General features: G+C 48.4%; 1 protein-coding gene across 2 annotated transcripts in view; it reads left to right on the top strand.

Annotated features, from left to right (window-relative positions):
- The window catches only part of LOC115165234 (mitochondrial carnitine/acylcarnitine carrier protein), a 39,140-nt gene that overhangs the window by 8,037 nt on the left and 6,976 nt on the right, over nt 1-24,127 (top strand). For both annotated transcript variants that reach the window (XR_003870112.1, XM_029718229.1), the window contains exons 2-7: nt 689-778; nt 8,192-8,319; nt 13,001-13,091; nt 14,941-15,070; nt 15,460-15,532; nt 15,640-15,749. Coding sequence is in view for 1 of the 2 variants with exons in the window: in XM_029718229.1 (XP_029574089.1) it covers nt 689-778; nt 8,192-8,319; nt 13,001-13,091; nt 14,941-15,070; nt 15,460-15,532; nt 15,640-15,749 (622 nt within the window). In the remaining variant the exon portion in view is untranslated. The remainder of the gene's footprint in view (nt 1-688; nt 779-8,191; nt 8,320-13,000; nt 13,092-14,940; nt 15,071-15,459; nt 15,533-15,639; nt 15,750-24,127) is intronic.

The following is a 24,127-nucleotide window of genomic DNA, read 5'->3' on the forward strand; positions in this document are numbered from 1 at the left end:
TCGGTGGGGTAATAGTGGTACGATGGGGTAATAGTGGGGTAATAGTGGTACGGTGGGGTAATAGTGGTACGGTGGGGTAATAGTAGGGTAATAGTGGTACGGTGGGGTAATAGTGGAGTAATAGTGCTACGGTGGGGTAATAGTACTACGGTGGGGTAATAGTGGGGTAATAGGGCATCTTTCAGCATATATTTCTCATTCAGGTCCTAATAGTCACTTTCTGAACACTTCTTCCATGGACAAACATGTATGGTGAGTTTTGTTTAAATCAAAAGGGATGCTGTCAAAAAGTGGTTAAATTCAAATGTATTTACTCTGTAGTATTGTGTTATCCTACCACTGTATAACACTGTGGTATTGTGTGTTATCCTACCACTGTATAACACTGTGGTATTGTGTGTTATCCTACCACTGTATAACAGTGTGGTATTGTTTGTTATCCTACCACTGTATAACAGTGTGGTATTGTGTTATCCTACCACTGTATAACACTAGTATTGTGTGTTATCCTACAGCTATATAATACCATAGTATTGTGTGTTATCCTACCACTGTATACAACTGTAGTATTGTGTTATCCTACCACTGTATAACACTGTGGTATTGTGTGTTAACCTACCACTGTATACAACTGTATTATTGTGTTATCCTACCACTGTATAATACTGTAGTATTATGTACACAACAGGTGCGGCTACAGACCCAGCCCAGAGTGCCCAGACAGGATGTCCTCTACAAAGGCGCTTATGACTGCTTCCTCAAGACTGTCTCCAAAGAGGTGAACACACATACAGTGCCTTCAGAAAGTATTCAGACCCCTAGACTTTTCCACGTTTTGTTACGTTACAGTCTTATTCTACAATGGATTAAATAAATAGTTTTCTTTTCATTTTTGCAAATGTATTAGAAATAAAAAACAGCTGCCTTATTTACAAAAGTATTCAGACCCTTTTCTGTGAGACTCGAAATTGATCTCAGGTGCATCCTGTTTCCATTGATCATCCTTCAGATGTTTCTACAACTTGATTGGAGTCCACCTGTGGTAAATTCAATTGATTGGACATGATTTGGAAAGGCACACACCTGTCTAAATAAGGTCCCACAGTTGACAGTGCATGTCAGAGCAAAAACCAAGCCATGAAGTCAAAGGAATTGTCCATAGAGCTCCAAGATAGGATTGTGTTGAGACATTTCTGGGAAAGGGTACCAAAACAGGTCTGCAGCATTTAAGGTCCCCAAGAACACGGTGGCCTTCATCATTCTTAAATGGAAGAAGTTTGGAACCACCAAGACTCTTCCTAGAGCTGGCCTCCTGGCCAAGCTGAGCAATCTGGGGAGAAGGGCCTTGGTCAGGGAGGTGACCAAGAACCCGATGGTCACTCTGACAGAGCTCTAGAATTCCTCTGTGGAGATGGGTGAACCTTCAAGAAGGACAACCCTCTCTGCAGCACTCCACCAATCAGTCCTTTATGGTAGAGTGGCCAGACGGAAACCACTCCTCCGTAAAAGGCACATAACAGCCCGCTTGGAGTTTGCCAAAAGGTACCTAAAGACTCTCAGACCATGAGAAACAAGATTCTCTGTTCAGATGAAACCAAGATTGAACTCTTTGGCCTGAATGCCAAGCGTCACGTCTCCAGGAAACCTGGCACCATCCCTACGGTGAAGCATGGTGGTGGCAGCATCATGCTGTGTGGATGTTTTTCAGTGGCAGACACTGGGAGACTAGTCAGGATTGAGGCAAAGATGAATGTAGCAAAGTACAGAGAGATCCTTGATGAAAACCTGCTCCAGAGCGCTAAGGACCTCAGACTGGGGCGAAGGTTCACTTTCCAACAGGACATCGGCCCTAAGCACACAGCCAAGACAATGCAGGTGTTGCTTTGGGACAAGTCTCTGAATGTCCTTGAGTGTCCCAACCAGAGCCCGGACTTGAACCCGATCGAACATCTCTGGAGAGACCTGAAAATAGCTGTGCCGCGACACTGCCAATCCAACCTGACAGAGCTTGAGAGGATCTGCAGAGAGGAATGGGAGAAACTCCCCAAACACAGATGTACCAAGCTTGTAGTGTCATACCCAAGAAGACTTGAGGCTGTAATCGCTGCCAAAGGTGCTTGAACTATGGAACGCCATTTGGGTCTTTGCGTGTCAAAAAGATACACATCAAATAACACTATTTGACGCATCAAATAAGCTTGTTGACATATCGGGACCTGACGTCACATAATACTTTCCTTCCATGGCCTCCAACTGCTCTTAAAAGCTCGTAAAACTAAATGCATGCTGTTCAACCGATCGCTGCCTGCACCTGCCCGCTCGTCCAGCATCACTACTCTGGACGGTTCTGACTTAGAATATGTGGACAACTACAAATACCTAGGTGTCTGGCTACACTGTAAACTCTCCTTCCAGACTCACATTAAGCATCTCCAATCTGAAATGAAATCTAGAATCGGCTTCCTATATCGCAACAAAGCATCCTTCACTCATGCTGCCAAACATACCCTCGTAAAATTGACCATCCTACCGATCCTCGACTTCGGCGTTGTCATTTACAAAATAGCCTGCAACACTCTACTCAGCAAATTGGATGCAGTCTACTACAGTGCCATCCGCTTTATCACCAAAGCCCCATATACCACCCACCACTGCGACCTGTATGCTCTCATTGGCTGGCCCTCGCTTCATATTTGTCGCCAAACCCACTGGCTACAGGTCATCTACAAGTCTTTGCTAGGTAAAGCCCCGCCTTATCTCAGCTCACTGGTCACTATAGCAGCACCCACCTGTAGCACACACTCCAGCAGGTATATTTCACTGGTCACCCCCAAAGCCAATTCCTCCTTTGGCCGCCTTTCCGTCCAGATGTCTGCTTCCAATGACTGGAACAAACTGCAAAAATCACTGAAGCTGGAGACTCATATCTCCCTCATTAACTTTAAGCACCAGCTGTCAGAGCAGCTCACAGATCACTGCACCTGTACGTAGCCCATCTGTAAATAGCCCATCCAACTACCTCATCCCCATACTGTTATTTATTTTATTTATTTTGCTCCTTTGCACCCCAGTATCTCTACTTGCACACTCATCTTCTGCACATCTATCACTCCAGTGTTTAATTGCTATATTGTAATTATTTCACCACTATGGATTATTTATTGCCTTTCCTCCGTTATCCTACCTCATTTGCACGCACTTTATATAGACTTTTTCTATTGTATTATTGACTGTATTTTTGTTTATTCCATGTGTAACTCTGTGTTGTTGATTGTGTCGCACTGCTTTGCTTTATCTTGGCCAGGTCGCAGTTGTAAATGAGAACTTATTCTCAACTAGCCTACCTGGTTAAATTAAGGTGAAATAAAAATAAAAAAATTATAATTTAACACGTTTACAAATCTTTTACGTAGTTATTACACATTGATTACACTAACTCGTATTTTAAATTTCACAACAATTCATCAATACGTATGCTATGATGCTGGTAAAGTTGTCTCGCGCACCTACAGTGCTGGTCATAAGGAAAGTTAGCTAGCTGATGGATGCAAACAATGTTACTGTCACGACTTCCGCCGAAGTCGGTTCCTCTCCTTGTTTGGGCGGCGCTCGGCGGTCGACGTCACCGGTCTTCTAGCCATCGCCGATCCACTTTTTATTTTCCATTGGTTTTGTCTTTGTTTCCCACACACCTGGTTTTCATTTCCCAATTACTGGTCATGTATTTAACCCTCTGTTTCCCCCATGTCTTTGTGTGTGATTGTTTATTGTTCAGGTCGGTACGTTTCCGGCTGGTTTTTTCGGGTGCTGTTTTCACCCGTGTTTTGTGACAACCATTATTGTTCGCACATTGGTATGTTTACTTTGTGCTATTTTTTAAGTAAAGTGCGTTGTTCACTCATCTCTGCTCTCCTGCGCCTGACTTCATGCACCAGCTACACCCACCGCCTGACAGAATCACACACCAGTTGTCATGGAGTCAGCAGGAGCAGGTACTCCTGTTATTGGGGTCGAGGAGCGCGTCCAGGAGCAAGCGGCGATGCTCCATCATCTCGGCGCCACCATGGATCGCGTTCTACAGACTATGGATCGCAGCACCTCCACCAGCGCAACCAAGGTCTCCACTACTCGCCCCTCTTTCACCAGGTCTCAGTGGGATTCGTCTTGCCCTACCTAGGGAGTATGACGTGACAGCTGCACAATGTCAGGGTTTTCTATTACAACTGGAGCTCTACCTAGCAACCGTTCACCCGGCGCCTTCGGATTGAGAGAGGGTGTCTGCCTTCGTCTCATGCCTCTCAGGGAGAGCCCTGGAGTAGGCCAACGCAGTGTGGGGGGGAAGGGGATGCGGACCACTTCGAAGATTTCACCCGCCGCTTCCGGGCAGTCTTCAACCACCCCCCTGAGGGTAGAGCGGTGGGTAAACGGCTCGTACATCTGAGGGCACACTGCCGGTCGCTGCTGGGGAGGTTCCTCTGGGAGTCGAGGCAGCAGGCAGGGCACTCTCGCGTCCCCCCAGGTGAGCCGGCACCATGCTCACCCAGAGCTCTCTGTTGCCCACATGTTTTTGAACGTTACTTTTCCTGAGTTTCCCCCGCATTCCAAGCATAAGGCGCTCGTCGATTCAGGCGCAGCTGGGAATTTCATTGACAGATCATTTGCCCATAGATTAGGGATCCCCATTGTTCCAGTGGATATGCCCTTCCCAGTTCACGGGGTGGTCACGAGTGTGCTCGGGGAGGTGTTTAGGGGTTTCCATTGGTGCTACTACGGCGGAAAGTCTAGACCAGGTCTCCACCGTGCGCATTCCCCCTGAATATGCCGATTTGGCTCTCGCCTTCTGTAAAAAGAAGGCGACACAATTACCACCCCATCGACGGGGGGGATTGTGCGATAAATCTCCTGGTAGACGCCACACTTCCCAGGAGTCACGTGTATCCCCTGTCACAAGTGGAGACGGCGGCTATGGAGAAATATGTCTCCGAATCCCTGCGTCAGGGGTACATTCGGTCTTCCACTTCACCCGCCTCCTCGAGTTTCTTTTTTGTGAAGAAGGAAGAGGGAGGTCTGCGCCCGTGTATTGACTATCGAGGTCTAAATCAAATCACGGTGAGGTACAGTTACCCGCTACCTCTCATCGCCACGGCGATTGAGTCAATGCACGGGGCGCGCTTCTTCACGAAACTAGATCTCTGGAGCGCGTACAACCTGGTGCGTATCCGGGAGGGAGACGAGTGGAAGACGGCGTTCAGTACCACCTCAAGCCATTATGAGTACCTCGTCATGCTGTACGGGTTGATGAATGCTCCATCAGTTTTCCAAGCCTGTGTAGACAAGATTTTCAGGGATTTGCACGGGCAGGGTGTAGTGGTGTATATTGATGACATTCTGATATACTCCGCTACACGCGCCGAGCATGTGGCAATTTCTCGGCCTCTGACCGCAAGGCACTACAGAGGGTAGTGCGTACAGCCCAGTACATCACTGGGGCTAAGCTGCCTGCCATCCAGGACCTCTACACCAGGCGCTGTCAGAAGAAGGCCCTAAAAATTGCCAAAGACCCCAGCCACCAGAGTCATAGACTGTTCTCTCTACTACCGCATGGCAAGCGGTTTTGGAGTGCCAAGTCTAGGACAAAAAGGCTTCAACAGTTTTTACCCCCAAGCCATAAGACTCCTGAACAGATAATCAAATGGCTACCCGGACTATTTACATTGTGTGCCCCCCCCCCAACCCCTCTTTTTACACTACTGCTACTCTCTGTTTATCATATATGCATAGTCACTTTAACTATACATTCATGTACATACTACCTCCAATTGGGCCGACCAACCAGTGCTCCCGCACAGTGGCTAACTGGGGTATCTGCATTGTGTCCCGCCACCCCCTCTTTTACGCTACTGCTACTCTGTTCATCATATATGCATAGTCACTTTAACCATATCTACATGTACATACAACCTCAATCAGCCTGACTAACCGGTGTCTGTATATAGCCTCTCTCCTGTATATAGTCTCTCTACTGTATATAGCCTCTCTCCTGTATATAGCCTCTCTCCTGTATATAGCCTCTCTGTTCATCATATATGTATAGTCACTTTAACCATATCTACATGTACATACTACCTCAATCAGCCTGACTAACCGGTGTCTGTATGTAACCTCGCTACTTTTATAGCCTCGCTACTTTTAGAACCTCTCTACTGTATACAGCCTGTCTTTTTACTGTTTTATTTCTTAACTACCTATTGTTCACCTAATACCTTTTTTTGCACTATTGGTTAGAGCCTGTAAGTAAGCATTTCACTGTAAGGTCTACTACACCTGTTGTATTCAGCGCCTGTGACAAATAAACTTTGATTTGATTGTGGGAATCTGAAACCACTGAATTGAGCCACATTTATTGTACCAGTCAACCTACTATGTGTATTGAACACTATTCCAGAGGAGAAACAATACAACGTAGATGTTTTGGAGTCTGATCACTGAGGAGCACTTGGATACTGAGTAGACTGATACCCCAATTAATTGATCCCCAATTAATTGATCCCCAATTAATTGATCCCCATAACAAAACAATACTCACAGGTACTGGACAAATGTGACATGTAGGTGCAAAACAAAAGAGAGAGCTCAGCATACAAGGAGAGCAGGAGAGAGATTGAATGACTTGTAGATTGAGCTTCTGACTGGGTTTTTAAACCAAGGGAAAGGGGCTGTGATAGGGTAATGGAAAAGGAGCAGGTGTCTTCTGATTGGGGAATGATGATTGCCACCTGTGAGGAGGAGAAGGAGAGAAAAGAAATACACACTCAAGATACCTGTATCCGTAACACCAATCCTTAGGTAAGGCTGTACAGTACAATATGATTGTCAGTACGCACAATAGGCTGACTGGGCAGGTGATTTCACACAGTCAAAGTCCCTGATAAGAGCTACAACGCTAATATTTGCATAAACTCTTCACAGTTGTGTTCTGTTCTCACCAAGTAGACTGATACCCCATTTCATTGCTCCACATTACAACACTCTAACCTTGTAATACCATTATCTAGTCTAAATAAATTGTAATGTTCTATTTTTGAAGGCCAACCGCACCTTCCACTATTGTGGCTAATCCTTATTGTGGCTAGCTTCACAAAACATAAACCGGTCGAGCCTCACTAGCCAGAGATAAGCTACTCGGCTGCTTATAACGTTAGCTTTGGGCAACAGGGTTAAGTAATTAGCTAGCTAGTTATTTTCATGAACTGAAGTTAAACAACAAGTGGCTACCTAGCTAATACTCACATGGATTCCTAAATCATTGCTAAGAATATTGAAAATGACTGCAGTTTCTACCGGTCATTGTTTTCAGGCTGGTTGCATTGGTGTTAGCTAGGTACCAAGCTAACGCTAGCTAACTACCGCAGAAGCTGCTAATAACATCTCTATCAAAGATATTAGCAAAATGTTTTGATCCTAATCTTATTTCAAATGCTCACACAGACATTTTCCCATTCGGTCGAACACATAATGCCTTATTACCAATGCGGTATTGTAAACACATCGTTTGTGGCCGGCATGTTCTTTGTTTGCAGACTTGTATTTTTTTGTACAACTTTGACAATGCTACTGGTTGTAGTGGTGGAGTTTGACTTGCACCTGAAAACTCAGCACACACAACATTCTATAATAAAATGGTGTTATTTGATGTGTCAAATTAAAAGCTTATTTGACGTGTATTGTTTTTGACACGCAAAGACCCAAGGGAAACCCTAGACCCACCCTAATTTTCATACTGCACCAACAGATCCACATATGATGCAATCTCTATTGCACTCCACACTGCCCTTTCCCACCTGGACAAAAGGAACACCTATGTGAGAATGCTATTTATTGACTACAGCTCAGTGTTCAACACCATAGTGCCCTCAAAGCTCATTACTAAGCTAAGGACCCTGGGACTAAACACCTCCCTCTGCAACTGGATCCTGGACATACAGGATCCAGTACACACACACACGCACACACGCACACACGCACGCACGCACACGCACGCACGCACAAGCACGCACACACACAAACACACACACATCGTACACATAATATGTTAAACAAAATGTACAAATATCCCTTCTTGATCTCACTCTAACCCGTGTGTGTGTGTGTGTGTGTGTGTGTGTGTGTGTGTGTGTGTGTGTGTGTGTAGGGACTTCTTGGGCTGTACAAGGGGATGGGGGCCCCCCTAGCCAGCGTAGCTCCTATGATGGCCATTAGTTTCTTTGGGTTCGGACTGGGAAAACAGATGTTGCAACCAGACCCCACTAAGACGCTGATGTAGGTATTCCTTTCTTCCTTTCTGTAGTTCTTAATTTCTGTAATCCTTTCTTTCTGTAGTCCTTTCTTTCTGTAGTTCTTTCTTTCTTTCTGTAGTTCTTTCTTTCTGTAGTTCTTTCTTTCTTTCTGTAGTTCTTTCTTTCTTTCTAGTTCTTTCTTTCATTCTGTAGTTCTTTCTTTCTGTATTCCTTTCATTCTGTATTCCTTTCTTTCTTTGTAACAATGACGCTGGGAAACGGGAAGCAAGTGCAGGTAGTGAGTTTAATAATAAACATAACAGAGAACAATGCAAGGCACAAGTGTAGCGTACGGACATGGAGCAACATTAATACTGCCTGGGGAATAGACCTAAGGGAGTGCCAGATATAGAGGAGGTAATGAGAGAGGAAATGGAGTCCAGGTAGTCACATATACTCCGTCTCCGTCCTCTAGGTCATCAGGCTGCTGATTATCCCACACACCTGCACCAACATCAAGCATACCAGCGCCTCATGACAATCACCTGGACTCCATCACCTCCTTGATTATCTTCCCTATATCTGTCACTCCCCTTGGTTCTATCCTCAGGTGTTATTGACTCTGATTCATGTCGGTGCGTTGTTTGTGTTTATATATTAAAACACTCACTCCCTGAACTTGCTTCCCGACTCTTAGCGCACTCGTTACACAGGCGAGCCTCATCATGAAGAACAGGCGAGCGTAATGATGGTTCCCAGGACCGGTGGTTAGTAACCCGGTGGCTAGTAAACCGGTGGCTAGTAAACCGGTGGCTAGTAACCCGGCGGTTAGTAAACCGGTGGTTAGTAAACCGGTGGCTAGTAACCCGGTGGTTAGTAACCCGGTGGCTAGTAAACCGGTGGTTAGTAACCCGGTGGCTAGTAAATCGGTGGCTATTAACCCGGTGGTTAGTAAACCGGTGGTTAGTAACCCGGTGGTTAGTAACCCGGTGGCTAGTAAACCGGTGGTTAGTAAACCGGTGGTTAGTAACCCGGTGGCTAGTAAACCGGTGGTTGGTAACCCGGTGGCTGGTAACCCGGTGGCTAGTAACCCGGTGGTTAGTAACCCGGTGGCTAGTAACCCGGTGGCTAGTAACCCGGTGGCTAGTAACCCGGTGGCTAGTAAACCGGTGGTTGGTAACCCGGTGGCTGGTAAACCGGTGGCTATTAAACCGGTGGCTAGAAAAACGGTGGTTAGTAAACCGGTGGTTAGTAACACGGTGGCTGGTAAACCGGTGGCTAGTAAACCGGTGGCTAGTAAACCGGTGGCTAGTAAACCGGTGGTTAGTAACCCGGTGCCTAGTAACCCGGTGGTTGGTAAACCGGTGGCTGGTAAACCGGTGGCTAGTAAACCGGTGGCTAGTAAACCGGTGGTTAGTAACCCGGTGGCTGGTAAACCGGTGGCTGGTAAACCGGTGGTTAGTAAACTCGGTGGTTAGTAAACCCGGTGGTTAGTAACCCGGTGGCTAGTAAACCGGTGGTTAGTAACCCGGTGGCTAGTAAACCGGTGGTTAGTAACCCGGTGGCTAGTAACCCGGTGGTTAGTAACCCGGTGGCTAGTAACCCGGTGGCTAGTAACCCGGTGGCTAGTAAACCGGTGGTTGGTAACCCGGTGGCTGGTAAACCGGTGGCTAGTAAACCGGTGGCTAGTAAACCGGTGGTTAGTAAACCGGTGGTTAGTAACCCGGTGGCTGGTAAACCGGTGGCTAGTAAACCGGTGGTTAGTAACCCGGTGGCTACTAACCCGGTGGTTAGGAAACCGGTGGTTAGTAACCCGGTGGTTAGTAACCCGGTGGCTAGTAAACCGGTGGTTAGTAAACCGGTGGTTAGTAACCCGGTGGCTAGTAAACCGGTGGTTAGTAACCCGGTGGCTGGTAACCCGGTGGCTAGTAACCCGGTGGTTAGTAACCCGGTGGCTAGTAACCCGGTGGTTAGAAACCCGGTGGCTAGTAACCCGGTGGCTAGTAACCCGGTGGCTAGTAACCCGGTGGCTAGTAAACCGGTGGTTAGTAACCCGGTGGCTGGTAAACCGGTGGTTAGTAAACCGGTGGTTAGTAACCTGGTGGCTGGTAAACCGGTGGCTAGTAAACCGGTGGCTAGTAAACCGGTGGTTAGTAACCCGGTGGCTAGTAACCCGATGGCTAGTAACCCGGTGGCTAGTAAACCGGTGGTTAGTAACCCGGTGGCTGGTAAACCGGTGGCTAGTAAACCGGTGGCTAGTAAACCGGTGGTTAGTAAACCGGTGGTTAGTAACACGGTGGCTGGTAAACCGGTGGCTAGTAACCCGGTGGTTAGTAACCCGGTGGCTAGTAAACCGGTGGCTAGTAACCCGGTGATTAGTAACCCGGTGGTTAGTAAACCGGTGGTTAGTAACCCGGTGGCTAGTAACCCGGTGGTTATTAACCCGGTGGCTAGTAAACCGGTGGCTAGTAAACCGGTGGTTTGTAAACCGGTGGCTAGTAACCCGGTGGCTAGTAAACCGGTGGCTAGTAAACCGGTGGCTAGTAACCCGGTGGCTAGTAACCCGGTGGCTAGTAACCCGGTGGCTAGTAACCCGGTGGCTAGTAAACCGGTCGTTAGTAACCCGGTGGCTAGTAACCCGGTGGCTAGTAACCCGGTGGCTAGTAAACCGGTGATTAGTAACCCGGTGGCTAGTAAACCGGTGGCTGGTAACCCGGTGGTTAGTAACCCGGTGGCTAGTAAACCGGTGGCTGGTAAACCGGTGGTTAGTAACCCGGTGGTTAGTAACCCGGTGGTTAGTAACCCGGTGGTTAGTAACCCGGTGGCTAGTAAACCGGTGGCTAGTAAACCCGGTGGTTAGTAACCCGGTGGCTAGTAAACCGGTGGCTAGTAAACCGGTGGTTAGTAACCCGGTGCCTAGTAACCCGGTGGTTAGTATCCCGGTGACTAGTAACCCGGTGGTTAGTAACCCGGTGCCTAGTAAACCGGTGGCTAATAAACCGGTGGTTAGTAACCCGGTGGTTAGTAACCCGGTGCCTAGTAACCCGGTGGCTAGTAACCCGGTGGCTAGTAACCCGGTGGCTAGTAACCCGGTGGCTAGTAAACCGGTGGTTAGTAAACCGGTGGTTAGTAACCCGGTGGTTAGTAAACCGGGGGTTAGTAAACCGGTGGTTAGTAACCCGGTGAATGGTAAACCGGTGGCTAGTAACCCGGTGGTTAGTAAACAGGTGGTTAGTAAACCGGTGGTTAGTAAACCGGTGGCTAGTAAACCGGTGGCTAGTAACCCGGTGGCTAGTAAACCGGTGGCTAGTAACCCGGTGGCTAGTAAACCGGTGGCTAGTAACCCGGTGGCTAGTAACCCGGTGGCTAGTAACCCGGTGGTTAGTAACCCGGTGGTTAGTTACCGGGTGGCTAGTAAACCGGTGGTTAGTAACCCGGTGGCTAGTAACCCAGTACCTAGTAACCCGGTGGTTAGTAACCCGGTGGCTTGTAAACCGGTGGCTAGTAAACCGGTGGCTTGTAACCCGGTGGCTAGTAAACCGGTGGTTAGTAACCCGGTGGTTAGTAAACCGGTGGCTAGTAACCCGGTGGTTAGTAACCCGGTGGTTAGTAACCCGGTGGCTAGTAAACCGGTGGCTAGTAACCCGGTGGCTAGTAACCCGGTGGCTAGTAACCCGGTGGCTAGTAAACCGGTGGTTAGTAACCCGGTGGCTAGTAACCCGGTGGTTAGTAACCCGGTGCCTAGTAACCCGGTGGCTGGTAACCCGGTGGCTAGTAAACCGGTGGCGTCGAGGGGAGGCGTAGTGGGAGTAGACATGACATCCTTTCTTGCTGTGTTCCTTTCTGTGTTCCTTTCTGTGTTCCTTTCTTTCTTTCTGTGTTCCTTTCTGTGTTCCTTTCTTTCTTTCTGTGTTCCTTTCTTTCTTTCTGTGTTCCTTTCTGTGTTCCTTTCTGTGTTCCTTTCTTTCTGTGTTCCTTTCTGTGTTCCTTTCTGTGTTCCTTTCTTTCTGTGTTCCTTTCTGTGTTCCTTTCTGTGTTCCTTTCTTTCTTTCTGTGTTCCTTTCTGTGTTCCTTTCTTTCTTTCTGTGTTCCTTTCTGTGTTCCTTTCTTTCTTTCTGTGTTCCTTTCTGTGTTCCTTTCTGTGTTCCTTTCTTTCTGTGTTCCTTTCTGTGTTCCTTTCTGTGTTCCTTTCTTTCTTTCCTGTGTTCCTTTCTGTGTTCCTTTCTTTCTTCCTGTGTTCCTTTCTGTGTTCCTTTCTTTCTTTCTGTGTTCCTTTCTGTGTTCCTTTCTTTCTGTGTTCCTTTCTGTGTTCCTTTCTTTCTTCCTGTGTTCCTTTCTGTGTTCCTTTCTTTCTTCCTGTGTTCCTTTCTGTGTTCCTTTCTTTCTGTGTTCCTTTCTGTGTTCCTTTCTTTCTGTGTTCCTTTCTGTGTTCCTTTCTGTGTTCCTTTCTTTCTTTCTGTGTTCCTTTCTTTCTTTCTGTGTTCCTTTCTGTGTTCCTGTGTGTCTGTGTGTGTGTGTGTGTGTGTGTGTGTGTGTGTGTGTCTGTGTGTGTGTGTGTGTGTGTGTGTGTGTAATAGTTGAAATATGAAGCCTAAATATATCTGTAGCTCTTCTCCTATCATTCACTTCCATCCTTCCCACCCCTGAGTGACTACCACATACACATTCCTCACGTTTACCTATCTCTCTCTCCCCTTTTTATCTCTCCCCCCTCTCTCTGTCAGGCCTACCCAACTCTTTCTCTCAGGCTGTCTAGCAGGTGTTTTCACTACAGTGATAGTGTGTCCTGGAGAAAGGGTCAAGTGTTTACTACAGGTAAAATTACTACACTCACTCCCTGCCCCTGTCCTAGGTCCTACTCCCTACTCCCTAACCTCTTCCCTTATCTCCTTCTCGTTAATCACTTCCCCCTACTCCCTGACCTCTTCCCCTATCTCCCCTATCTCCTTCTCGTTAACCACTTCCCCCTACTCCCTGACCTCTTCCCCTATCTCCCCTATCTCCTTCTCGTTAACCACTTCCCCCTACTCCATAACCTCTTCCCCTATCTCCTTCTCGTTAACCACTTCCCCCTACTCCCTGACCTTTTCCCCTAGCTCTTACTGCCTAACCCCTAGCTACTACTTCCTAACCCCTAGCTTCTACTCCCTCACCCCTTCCCCCTAGATCTTACCTCCTAATCCATAATCCCTTCCCCTTAGCTCCTACTCCCTAACCCCTTCCTACTAGCTCCTACTCCCTAACCCCTAGCTCCTACTCCCTAACCCCTAGCTCCTACTCCCTAACCCCTAGCTCCCACTCCCTAACCCCTTCCCCCTAGCTCCTACTCCCTAACCCCTAGCTCTTACTCCCTAACTCCTGCTCCCTATCTCCTTCCCCCTAACTCCTGCTCCCTATCTCCTTCCCCCTAACTCCTACTCCCTGACCCATTCCCCTAGCTCTTACTGCCGAACCCTAAGCTCCTACTTCCTAACCTGTAGCTTCTAATCCCTTCCCCCTTCCCCCTAGCTACTACTTCCTACCTCCTAATCCCTCACCCCTTCCCCCTAGCTAATACTTCCTACCTCCTAATCCCTCACCCCTTCCCCCTAGCTACTACTTCCTACTTCCTACCTCCTAATCCCTAACCCCTTCCCCTTAGCTCCTACACCCTCACCCCTTCCCCCTAGCTACTACTTCCTACCTACTAATCCCTAACCCCTTCCCCTTAGCTCCTACTCCCTAACCCCTAACTCCTACTCACTAACTCCTAGTTCCTGCTCCCTAACCCCTTCCCCCTAGCGCCTACTCCCTAACCCCTTCCCCCTAGCGCCTACTCCCTTCCCCCTAGTTCCTATTCCCTTCCCCCTAGTTCCTATTCCCTAGCGCCTACTCCCTTCCCCCTAGTTCCTATTCCCTAGCTCCTTCTCCCTTCCCCCTAGCTCCTACTCCCTTCCCCCTAGCTCCTACTCCCTTCCCCCTAGCTCCTTCTCCCTTCCCCCTAGCTCCTTCTCCCTTCCCCCTAGCTCCTACTCCCTAACCCCTAGTTCCTTCTCCCTTCCCCCTAGCTCCTACTCCCTTCCCCCTAGCTCCTTCTACCTTCCCCCTAGCTCCTTCTCCCTTCCCCCTAGCTCCTTCTCCCTTCCCCCTAGCTCCTACTCCCTTCCCCCTAGCTCCTACTCCCTTCCCCCTAGCTCCTTCTCCCTTCCCCCTAGCTCCTTCTCCCTTCCCCCTAGCTCCTTCTCCCTTCCCCCTAGCTCCTACTCCCTTGCCCCTAGCTCCTACTCCCTTGCCCCTACTCCCTAATCTCTTCCCCCTAGCTCCTTCTCCCTTCCCCCTAGCTCCTACTCCCTTCCCCCTAGCTCCTACTCCCTTCCCCCTAGCTCCTACTCCCTTCCCCCTAGCTCCTACTCCCTTCCCCCTAGCTCCTACTCCCTTCCCCCTAGCTCCTTCTTCCTTCCCCCTAGCTCCTTCTCCCTTCCCCCTAGCTCCTACTCCCTTGCCCCTACTCCCTAATCTCTTCCCCCTAGTTCCTAATCCCTTCGACCTAGTTCCTAATCCCTTCCCCCTAGTTCCTATTCCCTTGCCCCTAGTTCCTAATCCCTTCCCTCTAGCTCCTACTCCCTAACTACTCCCTAATGGATCTGACAGGATTGGATAGATGTGTGTGTGTGTGTGTGTGTAGGTGCAGGCGCAGGCCAGCGGGGGCCAGCAGGCAGTACGGTATGCAGGTCCTCTGGACTGTGCTCTCAAGCTGTATAAAACACAAGGCATCCGCTCCATCTACAAAGGAACAACACTCACACTCATCAGAGGTACACACACCAGACTTTACCCTGTGTGTGTGTGTGTGTGTGTGTGTGTGTGTGTGTGTGTGTGTGTGTGTGTGTGTGTGTGTGTGTGTGTGTGTGTGTGTGTGTGTGTGTGTGTGTGTGTGTGTTTAAATCTATATTGCACTTTGGTTCCCATGATAGTAATATAAATCAGGTATAAATTCAACATGACTAACTACAAGTGTTGTTCTACCCTGGATTGAAATATATCATTGTTGTTCAATAAAATCAGACTAGTTCACCAGTCTGTTGCTCTCAAATGCCTTTTACAATATACCTCTCTTCTCCTTCTCTATCATTCTCTCTGTCACTCTCTCTCTCCCTGTCTTTCTCCCCGTTGCTCTCTCTCTCTCGCTCTCTCCCCCCTCTAGATGTGCCTTCTAATGGTGCCTACTTCATGGCTTATGACTTCCTGAAACACAAAATGACAGCTGAGGGTGAAAGGTCAGTCTCATGTTACCAATACAACCCCAACACCTCTTCATCCAGAACTGTAATAATTGGTAACAGCTATCAATCCCTCGCTATATAAATGTTTAACCCTGTTCCAGTGTGTCCCAGCTCAGCACGCCAAAGATCCTCCTTTGTGGTGGCATAGCGGGCATCTGTAACTGGGTTGTGGGACTTCCACCCGACGTACTCAAGACCAACTTCCAGACAGGTACACACACGCACACGCACGCACACACACACACACACACACACACACACGCGCGCGCGCACACGCGCACGCACGCACGCACGCACGCACGCACGCACGCACGCACGCACGCACACACACACACACACACACACACACACACACACACACACACACACACACACACACACACACACACACACACACACACACACACACACACACACACACACACACACACACACACACACACACACACACACACACTGAACCCAGGTTGACCCAATGTCCTTTGGCTGAAGTTTTTTGATTTGTTTATTTGTAAACTCAGCAAAAAAAGAAACGTAGTCTCACTGTCAACTGCATTTATTTTCAGCAAACTTAACATGTGTAAATATTTGTATGAACATAACAAGATTCAACAAACTGAGACATAAACTGAACAAGTTCCACAGACATGTGACTAACAGAAATTTAATAATGTGTCCCTGAACAAAGGGGGGGGGGGTCAAAATCGAAAGTAACAGTCAGTATCTGGTGTGGCCACCAGTACTGCATGTTAAGTTCATGTTTTAAGTATCCCTATATTTCTGTTATTACGGGGCTATCACTCAGTCAAGAGTGCGCCTGCGCCGGAAGTTAGTTCGTGGATGGACCTAGCCGTGAGTGTAATGGCTACCTTGTAGTATGTTCATACAGTATAGTAAACTTTGTTAAACTGGAACCTTGTCGTTGTGTCATTTCGAGTTAACACTGCAGTGCATCTCCTCCTCATGGACTGCACCAGATTTGCCAGTTCTTGCTGTGAGATGTTATGTGACGGCCCTGAATTTTCCTGAACCGTCTCAGTGCTTCTCCTTCCAATAGGGCGCTTTCCCTTTAATTCCCAATTAAATAGTGCTTCTCCTTCCAATAGGGCGCTTTCCCTTTAATTCCCAATGAAATAGTGCTTCTCCTTCCAATGGGGCGCTTCCCCTTTAATTCCCAATTAAATAGCCAACATCAGCTGCGCAAAAGTGGGGTTGTGATGGAGACGTGAACGAGGATGTGGTCAACCCTCAGTTCCGAAGCTTCTCTCTTCCGTTTGTTGTGTTGCAGTTAAAAGTGTGCTTTGTGTAGCCTAATAGCAAGTTTACCCAGGATCGGATCCACTCTTTGCGTCTGTGGACTACACCTCTCCGTTGTTCTTCATGGCCTTTCTCCGCTGGAGATCTGTCAGCAGATTGTCTTGTCTGACTGACCGACTGACTACAACCTTTTTGTATACGGTATTTCATTTGTTTTGGTGTGACGTATACCGTGATGATTTATGTAGTTAGTTGTAGTTGAGGACTTATTAAGATTTGATACACTTTATAGTTGTGTGGTAAAATAATAGTTATTTTGATTGTATGATTGACACTGGGTTTACGCTACACTGGTATGAAAGGACAAACATTGCGTGACTAAGGTCACTTGAGTTCCCTGAACTCCTTTACCGGGCTGGACTCTTTTAGGCTCGAGGTACAGGACTTTTTTGGAGGAACCAGAGCTCATTATTTGTTATATTGTTGTGTGTGTGTGTGATCATTTATGTTAGTAATACAACCCACGCAAAAGAATACCGTTGTTTTTGAAGTTCTTTCCAATGTGTTAAGGGTTTATGAAAAGTGTACTTCCCATCCTGACTCTTACATGAGTCCTTTGTATTGGTGTAGACTTGACGGACCAGATGGGACTCATTCCCTCCCAAACCATAAGGAGAAACCAATATTTTCTCTGGTAGGCACAACCTACCTGGCACCCCTATAAACGATAACCTCAAGTCAAAACCATTACAGTTATGCCACTCTTCCTCCAAGGCACCTGCAAGTTCTCAGACATTCCTGGGGGGAATGGCCCTAGCCCTCACCCTCCAATCCAACAGGTCCCAGACTAGCTCAATGGGATTGAGATCCGGGCTCTTCGCTGACCATGGCAGAACACTGACATTCCTGTCTTGCAGGAAATCATGCACAGAATGAGCAGTATGGCTGGTGGCATTGTCATGCTGGAGGGTCATGTCAGGATGAGCCTGCAGGAAGGGTACCACGAGGGAGGAGGATGTCTTCCCTGTGATGCACAGCGTTGAGATTGCCTGCAATGACAACAAGCTCATTCCGATGATGCCGTGACACACCGCCCCAAACCATGACGGACCCTCCACCTCCAAATCGATCCCGCTCCAGAGTACAGGCCTCGGTGTAACGCTCATTCCTTCGACAATAAACGCAAATCTGACCACCACCCCTGGTGAGACAAAAACGTGACTCATCAGTGAAGAGCACTTTTTGCCAGTCCTGTCTGGTTCAGCGATGGTGGGTTTGTGCCCATAGGCGACGTTGTTGCCGGTGATGTCTGGAGAGGACTTGCCTTACAACAGGCCTACAAGCCCTCAGTCCAGCCTCTCTCAGCCTATTGTGGACAGTCTGAGCACTGATGGAGGGATTGTGCGTTCCTGGTGTAACTCGGGCAGTTGTTGTTGTCATCCTGTACCTGTCCCGCAGGTGTGATGTTCGGATGTACCAATCCTGTGCAGGTGTTGTTACACGCGGTCTGCCACTGCGAGGGCGATCGGCTGTCCGTCCTGTCTCCCTGTAGCACTGTCTTAGGCATCTCACAGTACGGACATTGCAATTTATTGCCCTGGCCACATCTGCAGTCCTCATGCCTCCTGCAGCATGCCTAAGGCATGTTCACGCAGATGAGCAGGGACACTGGCCATCTTTCTTTTGGTGTTTTTCAAAGTCAGTAGAAAGGCCTCTTTAGTGTCCTAAGTTTTCATAACTGTGACCTTAATTGCCTACCGTCTGTAAGCTGTTAGTGTCTTAACGACCGTTCCACAGGTGCATGTTCATTAATTGTTTATGGTTCCTTGAACAAGCATGGGAAACAGTGTTTAAACCCTTTACAATAAAGATCTGTGAAGTTATTTGGATTTTTCAAATTATCTTTGCTACAGACCTATATTTATCCTACCCTGCCTTTCTAAGGTCTTCGAAAGCTTATAGGGGAGGGTCCGGGTGGACATCTACCCATGGTGGCGGCTCCGGTTCGGGACGTAGCCCCCACTCTGCCTGCTGATCCCTCCACTTTTGTGTCACCAGAGGAACCAGACTGTGGATCTTCGCCGAAGGAACCGGACCGAGGATCATTGCTGGAGGCTCCAGACCGCAGGCCGTCGCTGGAGGCTCCGCGTCGCAGGCCGTCTCAGGAGGCTCCGCGCCGCAGGCCGTCTCAGGAGGCTCCGCGCCGCAGGCCGTCTCAGGAGGCTCTGCGCCGCAGGCCGTCTCAGGAGGCTCCGCGCCGCAGGCTGTCTCAGGAGGCTCCGGGCTGTGGGTCATCCCTACAGGCTTCTTGCCGCGGATCATCCCTACAGGCTTCTTGCCGCGGATCATCCCTACAGGCTTCGGGCCGCGGATCATCCCTACAGGCTTCTTGCCATGGATTATCACTTGAGGCTCCGGGCCATGGATTATCACTGGAGGCTTCTTACGTGGAGCCGGAACAGGTCTCACCGGACTGGGGAGACACACTGGAGACTGGGTGTGCAAAGCAGGCACAGGGTATACTGGGCCATGGAGGCGCGCTGGAGATCTGGAGCTTAGGGCTGGCACAGCCCGTCCTGGCTGGATGCTTACTTTAGCCCTGGAAGTGCGGGGAGGGGGCACAGGACGAACTGGGCTGTGCAGGCGCACTGGCGACACCGTGCGGATCACCGCATAACACGTTGCCTGACCAGTTCTACTTACCCCACGGTAAGCATGGGTAGTTGGCTCAGGTCTGAACCCTGACTTAGCCAATCTCCCCGTGTGCCCCACCCCCCCCAAAAAAAATGTTTTGGGGCTGCCTCTCGGGCTCCCTTCGTTGCCGTGCCTCCCAATCTCGTCGCTGTTCCTCCCTCGCTGCTTCCACCTGTTCCCATGGGAAGCGTTCTCTTCCGGCCTGGATCTCCTCCCACGTCCAGGATCCTTTGCCATCAAGGATGTCCTCCCATGTCCACCTCGTCTTCCCCGTAGGCGCACACTGCTTGGTCTTCTTGTGGTGGGTAATTCTGTCACGTTCACTGTCCTCAAATTCCCTGTCGTAAATTAATAACCAAGGCGCAGGGTGCCGGTAATTCCACATACTTTATTTGTGAAACCGAACAAAACAAGAAACAGGTAAAACATCCTCCCCTGTGAAGATGATAGTTTCTCTTTAGCCATCTCACCAGCGGCGTACAGGAAATCGCCGGAAATCACACATACGATAACAGGGACTGAGGAGGCTCGGGAGACTTCCAGTCATCCTGGAGAACAGATAGAAGTCCACGCACCCTATGTCCAAACACAAGATCATTTGGACTGAAACCTGTGCTCGCCTGTGAAACCTCCCAAGCGGCTAACAATAACCAAGGCAACCCCTCCTCCCAATCCTTATCCATCTGAGTACAATATGCTCTCAACAAAGACTTAAGTGTTTGATGGAAACGTTCCAGTGCTCCTTGACTCTGCGCGTGATAGGCGCTATACAAATTGTGTTTAAGATGGAGCTGTTGGAGAACCTGACCAAACAGATTAGAGGTGAAATTAGATCCTTGATCACTCTGAATGACCTTAGGGATTCCAAACAGTGAGAAAAGCTTTGACTCAGTTTAGCACAGACTTAGTGGTGATAGACCGGAGAGGATAGGCAGCAGGAAACCTAGTGGTGATAGACCAGAGAGGACAGGCAGCAGGAAACCTAGTGGTGATAGACCAGAGAGGACAGGCAGCAGGAAACCTAGTGGTGATAGACCTGAGAGGACAGGCAGCAGGAAACCTAGTGGTGATAGACCAGAGAGGACAGGCAGCAGGAAACCTAGTGGTGATAGACCTGAGAGGACAGGCAGCAGGAAACCTAGTGGTGATAGACCAGAGAGGACAGGCAGCAGGAAACCTAGTGGTGATAGACCAGAGAGGGCAGGCAGCAGGAAACCTAGTGGTGATAGACCAGAGAGGACAGGCAGCAGGAAACCTAGTGGTGATAGACCAGAGAGGACAGGCAGCAGGAAACCTAGTGGTGATAGACCAGAGAGGACAAGCAGCAGGAAACCTAGTGGTGATAGACCTGAGAGGACAGGCAGCAGGAAACCTAGTGGTGATAGACCTGAGAGGACAGGCAGCAGGAAACCTAGTGGTCTGACATCACAGTGAACAGGTACCTACTACCCTTTTTAGAACGAGGCAGAGGACCAACACAGTCAATAATCAGATACTCAAAAGGTTGGCTGAGTACAGGAATAGGAAACAATGGTACCGGCTTAATAGCTTGCTTAGGTTTACCAGTTAATTGACAGGTGTGACAAGTTTTGATGAGCTCAGAAACATCCCTCTTTAACCTAGGCCCCAAAAAAATCTTAATATGCGATTGTAGGTTTTCCTCACACCCATATGTCCAGCAACATTGTTGTGGGAAGTTGTCAACACCAACTCACGAAGCTAAACTGTTACAACAACCTGACTAATCGCCTCCCCCAGAAAACTACCACCATGAGACAACCACTTTCTCATCAGGACATCCTCTTGGAGAAAATAACCATGGGCGACATCTCCCAGCTGTTCCACGGGCACAATTTGGTCACGCAACTCTTCTAATGTGGGGTCAGTCCGTTGCTCCTTGATTAGATCGGAGCGGGGTACAGATAACGGGGAAAGCAGTGACAGATTTCTTTGTGCCATTCTTGTTAGCCGGCGCAGTGTGCAAGGTCGCCACGGCTCATAGAACGCGTCACTACAGACTCTGGGAAAATCTGCGCACTCTCATCAGGAATCCCTACAAATGACGGCTTAGCGGAAACCACTAGAGATGGAAACACGACAGGCCATTCACGCTCACCAGCCAAGATATTCCCAAGGATAACGTCGATACCCTCAATAGGCAACGAAGGACGCACCCCTACAACAACCTCACCTTTCACCAGTCCACAATCCAACATAAGTTTATGCAATGGAACTGACAGTGTTCAAACCTATTCCCCTAATTAGAACACTATTCCCCGAATCAGTCTCAGCAGAGAAGGGTAACACAGACTCAAACACAAACGATTCAGAGGCACGTGTGTCTTTCAGGATCTTCACTGGCACTAGGTCCTTACTTCCTAACAGACACAAAACCCTCCGTAATGAAAGGTAAATAGTCTGGGTCAATATGGACTTTCACATGCCCCTGGGCCTGAGACAATGTGTCAGGAGTGAACTGATGTGGAACAGGCACTGCTAACGCCGTAGGCTTAGATTTAATGTAAGCGCAAGTACTGAATTTACCCTGAGAATCGGACATTCGTTTTTCCAGTGACCTGAACCTTGACAGTAGTGACACTCTTGACCAAAGTCAGTTTTACCACGGGAGTCAGGCTCAACCCTAGTTGAATGAAACTCTGCCCCTGAACCAGAGTATCTCGGTGAGCGAGGCCCAAATCTCTCCGAACGCCCCCACTCACTCCGAACGCCTCCACTCACTCCGAATACGGGGCTCTGCAAAGACACTTTTGTGAGTCAAAACATACTTGTCCGCCAAAACCACAGCTTCAGCGACAGTCTTTACTTTTTGTTCGTTATTGTACTATACGATCAGGGATTGTATCCTTAAATTGCTCTAGCATAATCAGATCACATAGCCCTTGGAAAGTCATAACTGCAGAGGCAGAACACCAGTGATTAAACTGTGAAAACAGACTCACGCGCAAACTCAACATGAGTCTGTTTATCATCCCTTTTTAAAGTTCTAAATCGTTGGCGGTCAGGAACCAATTCATAAATCTGTAACACAGCCATTTTAACCTTATCCTACATTAAATTAAAGTGCGGTCAGAATCAGGCCAACTCCTAGCGTCAGCAACACGCTCAAACAACAAAAAGAATGTCTCAGGGTCCTTCTCATTAAATTTAGGCAACAACTGTAAGTTCCCAACAATATCAAATGTGTCGGGGCACGACCAAAAGAGGAGCGACCCCAAGGTAAATCTGGGTCACCTTCCCAGAGCAAACTCTCCCCTGAGAGCTTTCCATCCTTAACCAACTCGAGCCGCTCTTGTTGCAGCTTGATTTTAGCACGCTCCAAATCCTGTTTAAATGCCAATTATTTTTCATACTTTACACGATCATGCTCTAGCTTCTCACGATCATGTTCTAGTTGTAACAGAAGCAGTTCTTTCTGCTGTTCAAAAAGAAGACTACTAGGGCTAACAGATGGAACGGCCATTTTAACGTTATGGGGATACGGCGAGTCCTCAGCAGAGGCTGCCCCAGTGGTGACTTCTAGAATACCACTCTCCATCAGATTGGCCTTCAATATCAACCTAACATTTTTTAGACGTTAATCACTCATTTTAACCTTGTAGTGTTCAGCAACCTTCAACAGCTGTTCTTTAGTACATAATTCTAACAGTTCCTCTGATGGAAAGCGAATGAACTCGTCTACGTAAGACGCCATAGTCACAAGTAAATACAAAAAAAAAAGATCTCGCTCTTCCCATCTGCTGAGCACACCAGACCGGACAACAAGAGAACTGGCAATCACACTGGGCACCGCTGAGCACACCAGACCGGACCACAAGAGAACTGGCAATCACACTGGGCACCGCTGCGCACACCAAACCGGACCACAAGAGAACTGGCAATCACACTGGGCACCGCTGAGCACACCAGACCGGACCACAAGAGAACTGGCAATCACACTGGGCACCGCTGAGCACACCAGACTGGACCACAAGAGAACTGGCAATCACACTGGGCACCACAGAAGAGATAAATATATGGAGCTTCCCCAAAACCTACAGTAACTCAACCCTAGTCTTCGTGCGGATTTGTGGTGGGTAATTACACACTGTAGCCCGCTGGCAAGGGAAAAAATGTATATTTTTAAAAAACACGCAGCACGCTGGCAGATTCACCCAAGCCACGGATGTGATCCCGAGACAACTGCTGAGTCCACAGACACCACACAAAAATAACAAACAAAATAACCATGCCCAACGTATTCCGAAGTGAAACACGTCGCTAAGCCTAACAGGGGAAAAGAAAGGCTATAGCTCCAGGTAGTAAGTGTCACTACCCTACCCAAATCTCCCACCGAGGTACACAGCCGATTGTACTCACCTCAGACCGATGTCCCAACAGCGAGTAGAGCAAGAGCCTCCAGCCTCGGCAGGGGCCTGGAAACTAACCAATGTACTCTCTCCAACGCAGCACACAACCAACTATCCACCGCAGTGGCAAGTTTACCAAACAAAGGCAATCAACACTGTGCTTACCAAACATTACAATTCAAAAGCTGTAACAAAAGTTACAAGCACCTACAGAGTTCTCAAACATTAACTCCACATTTTCTCCCAAACACAACACACATACTAGTAAGCC

The sequence above is a fragment of the Salmo trutta genome, chromosome 28, assembly GCF_901001165.1.
Source record: "Salmo trutta chromosome 28, fSalTru1.1, whole genome shotgun sequence".
NCBI lineage: Eukaryota > Metazoa > Chordata > Actinopteri > Salmoniformes > Salmonidae > Salmo > Salmo trutta.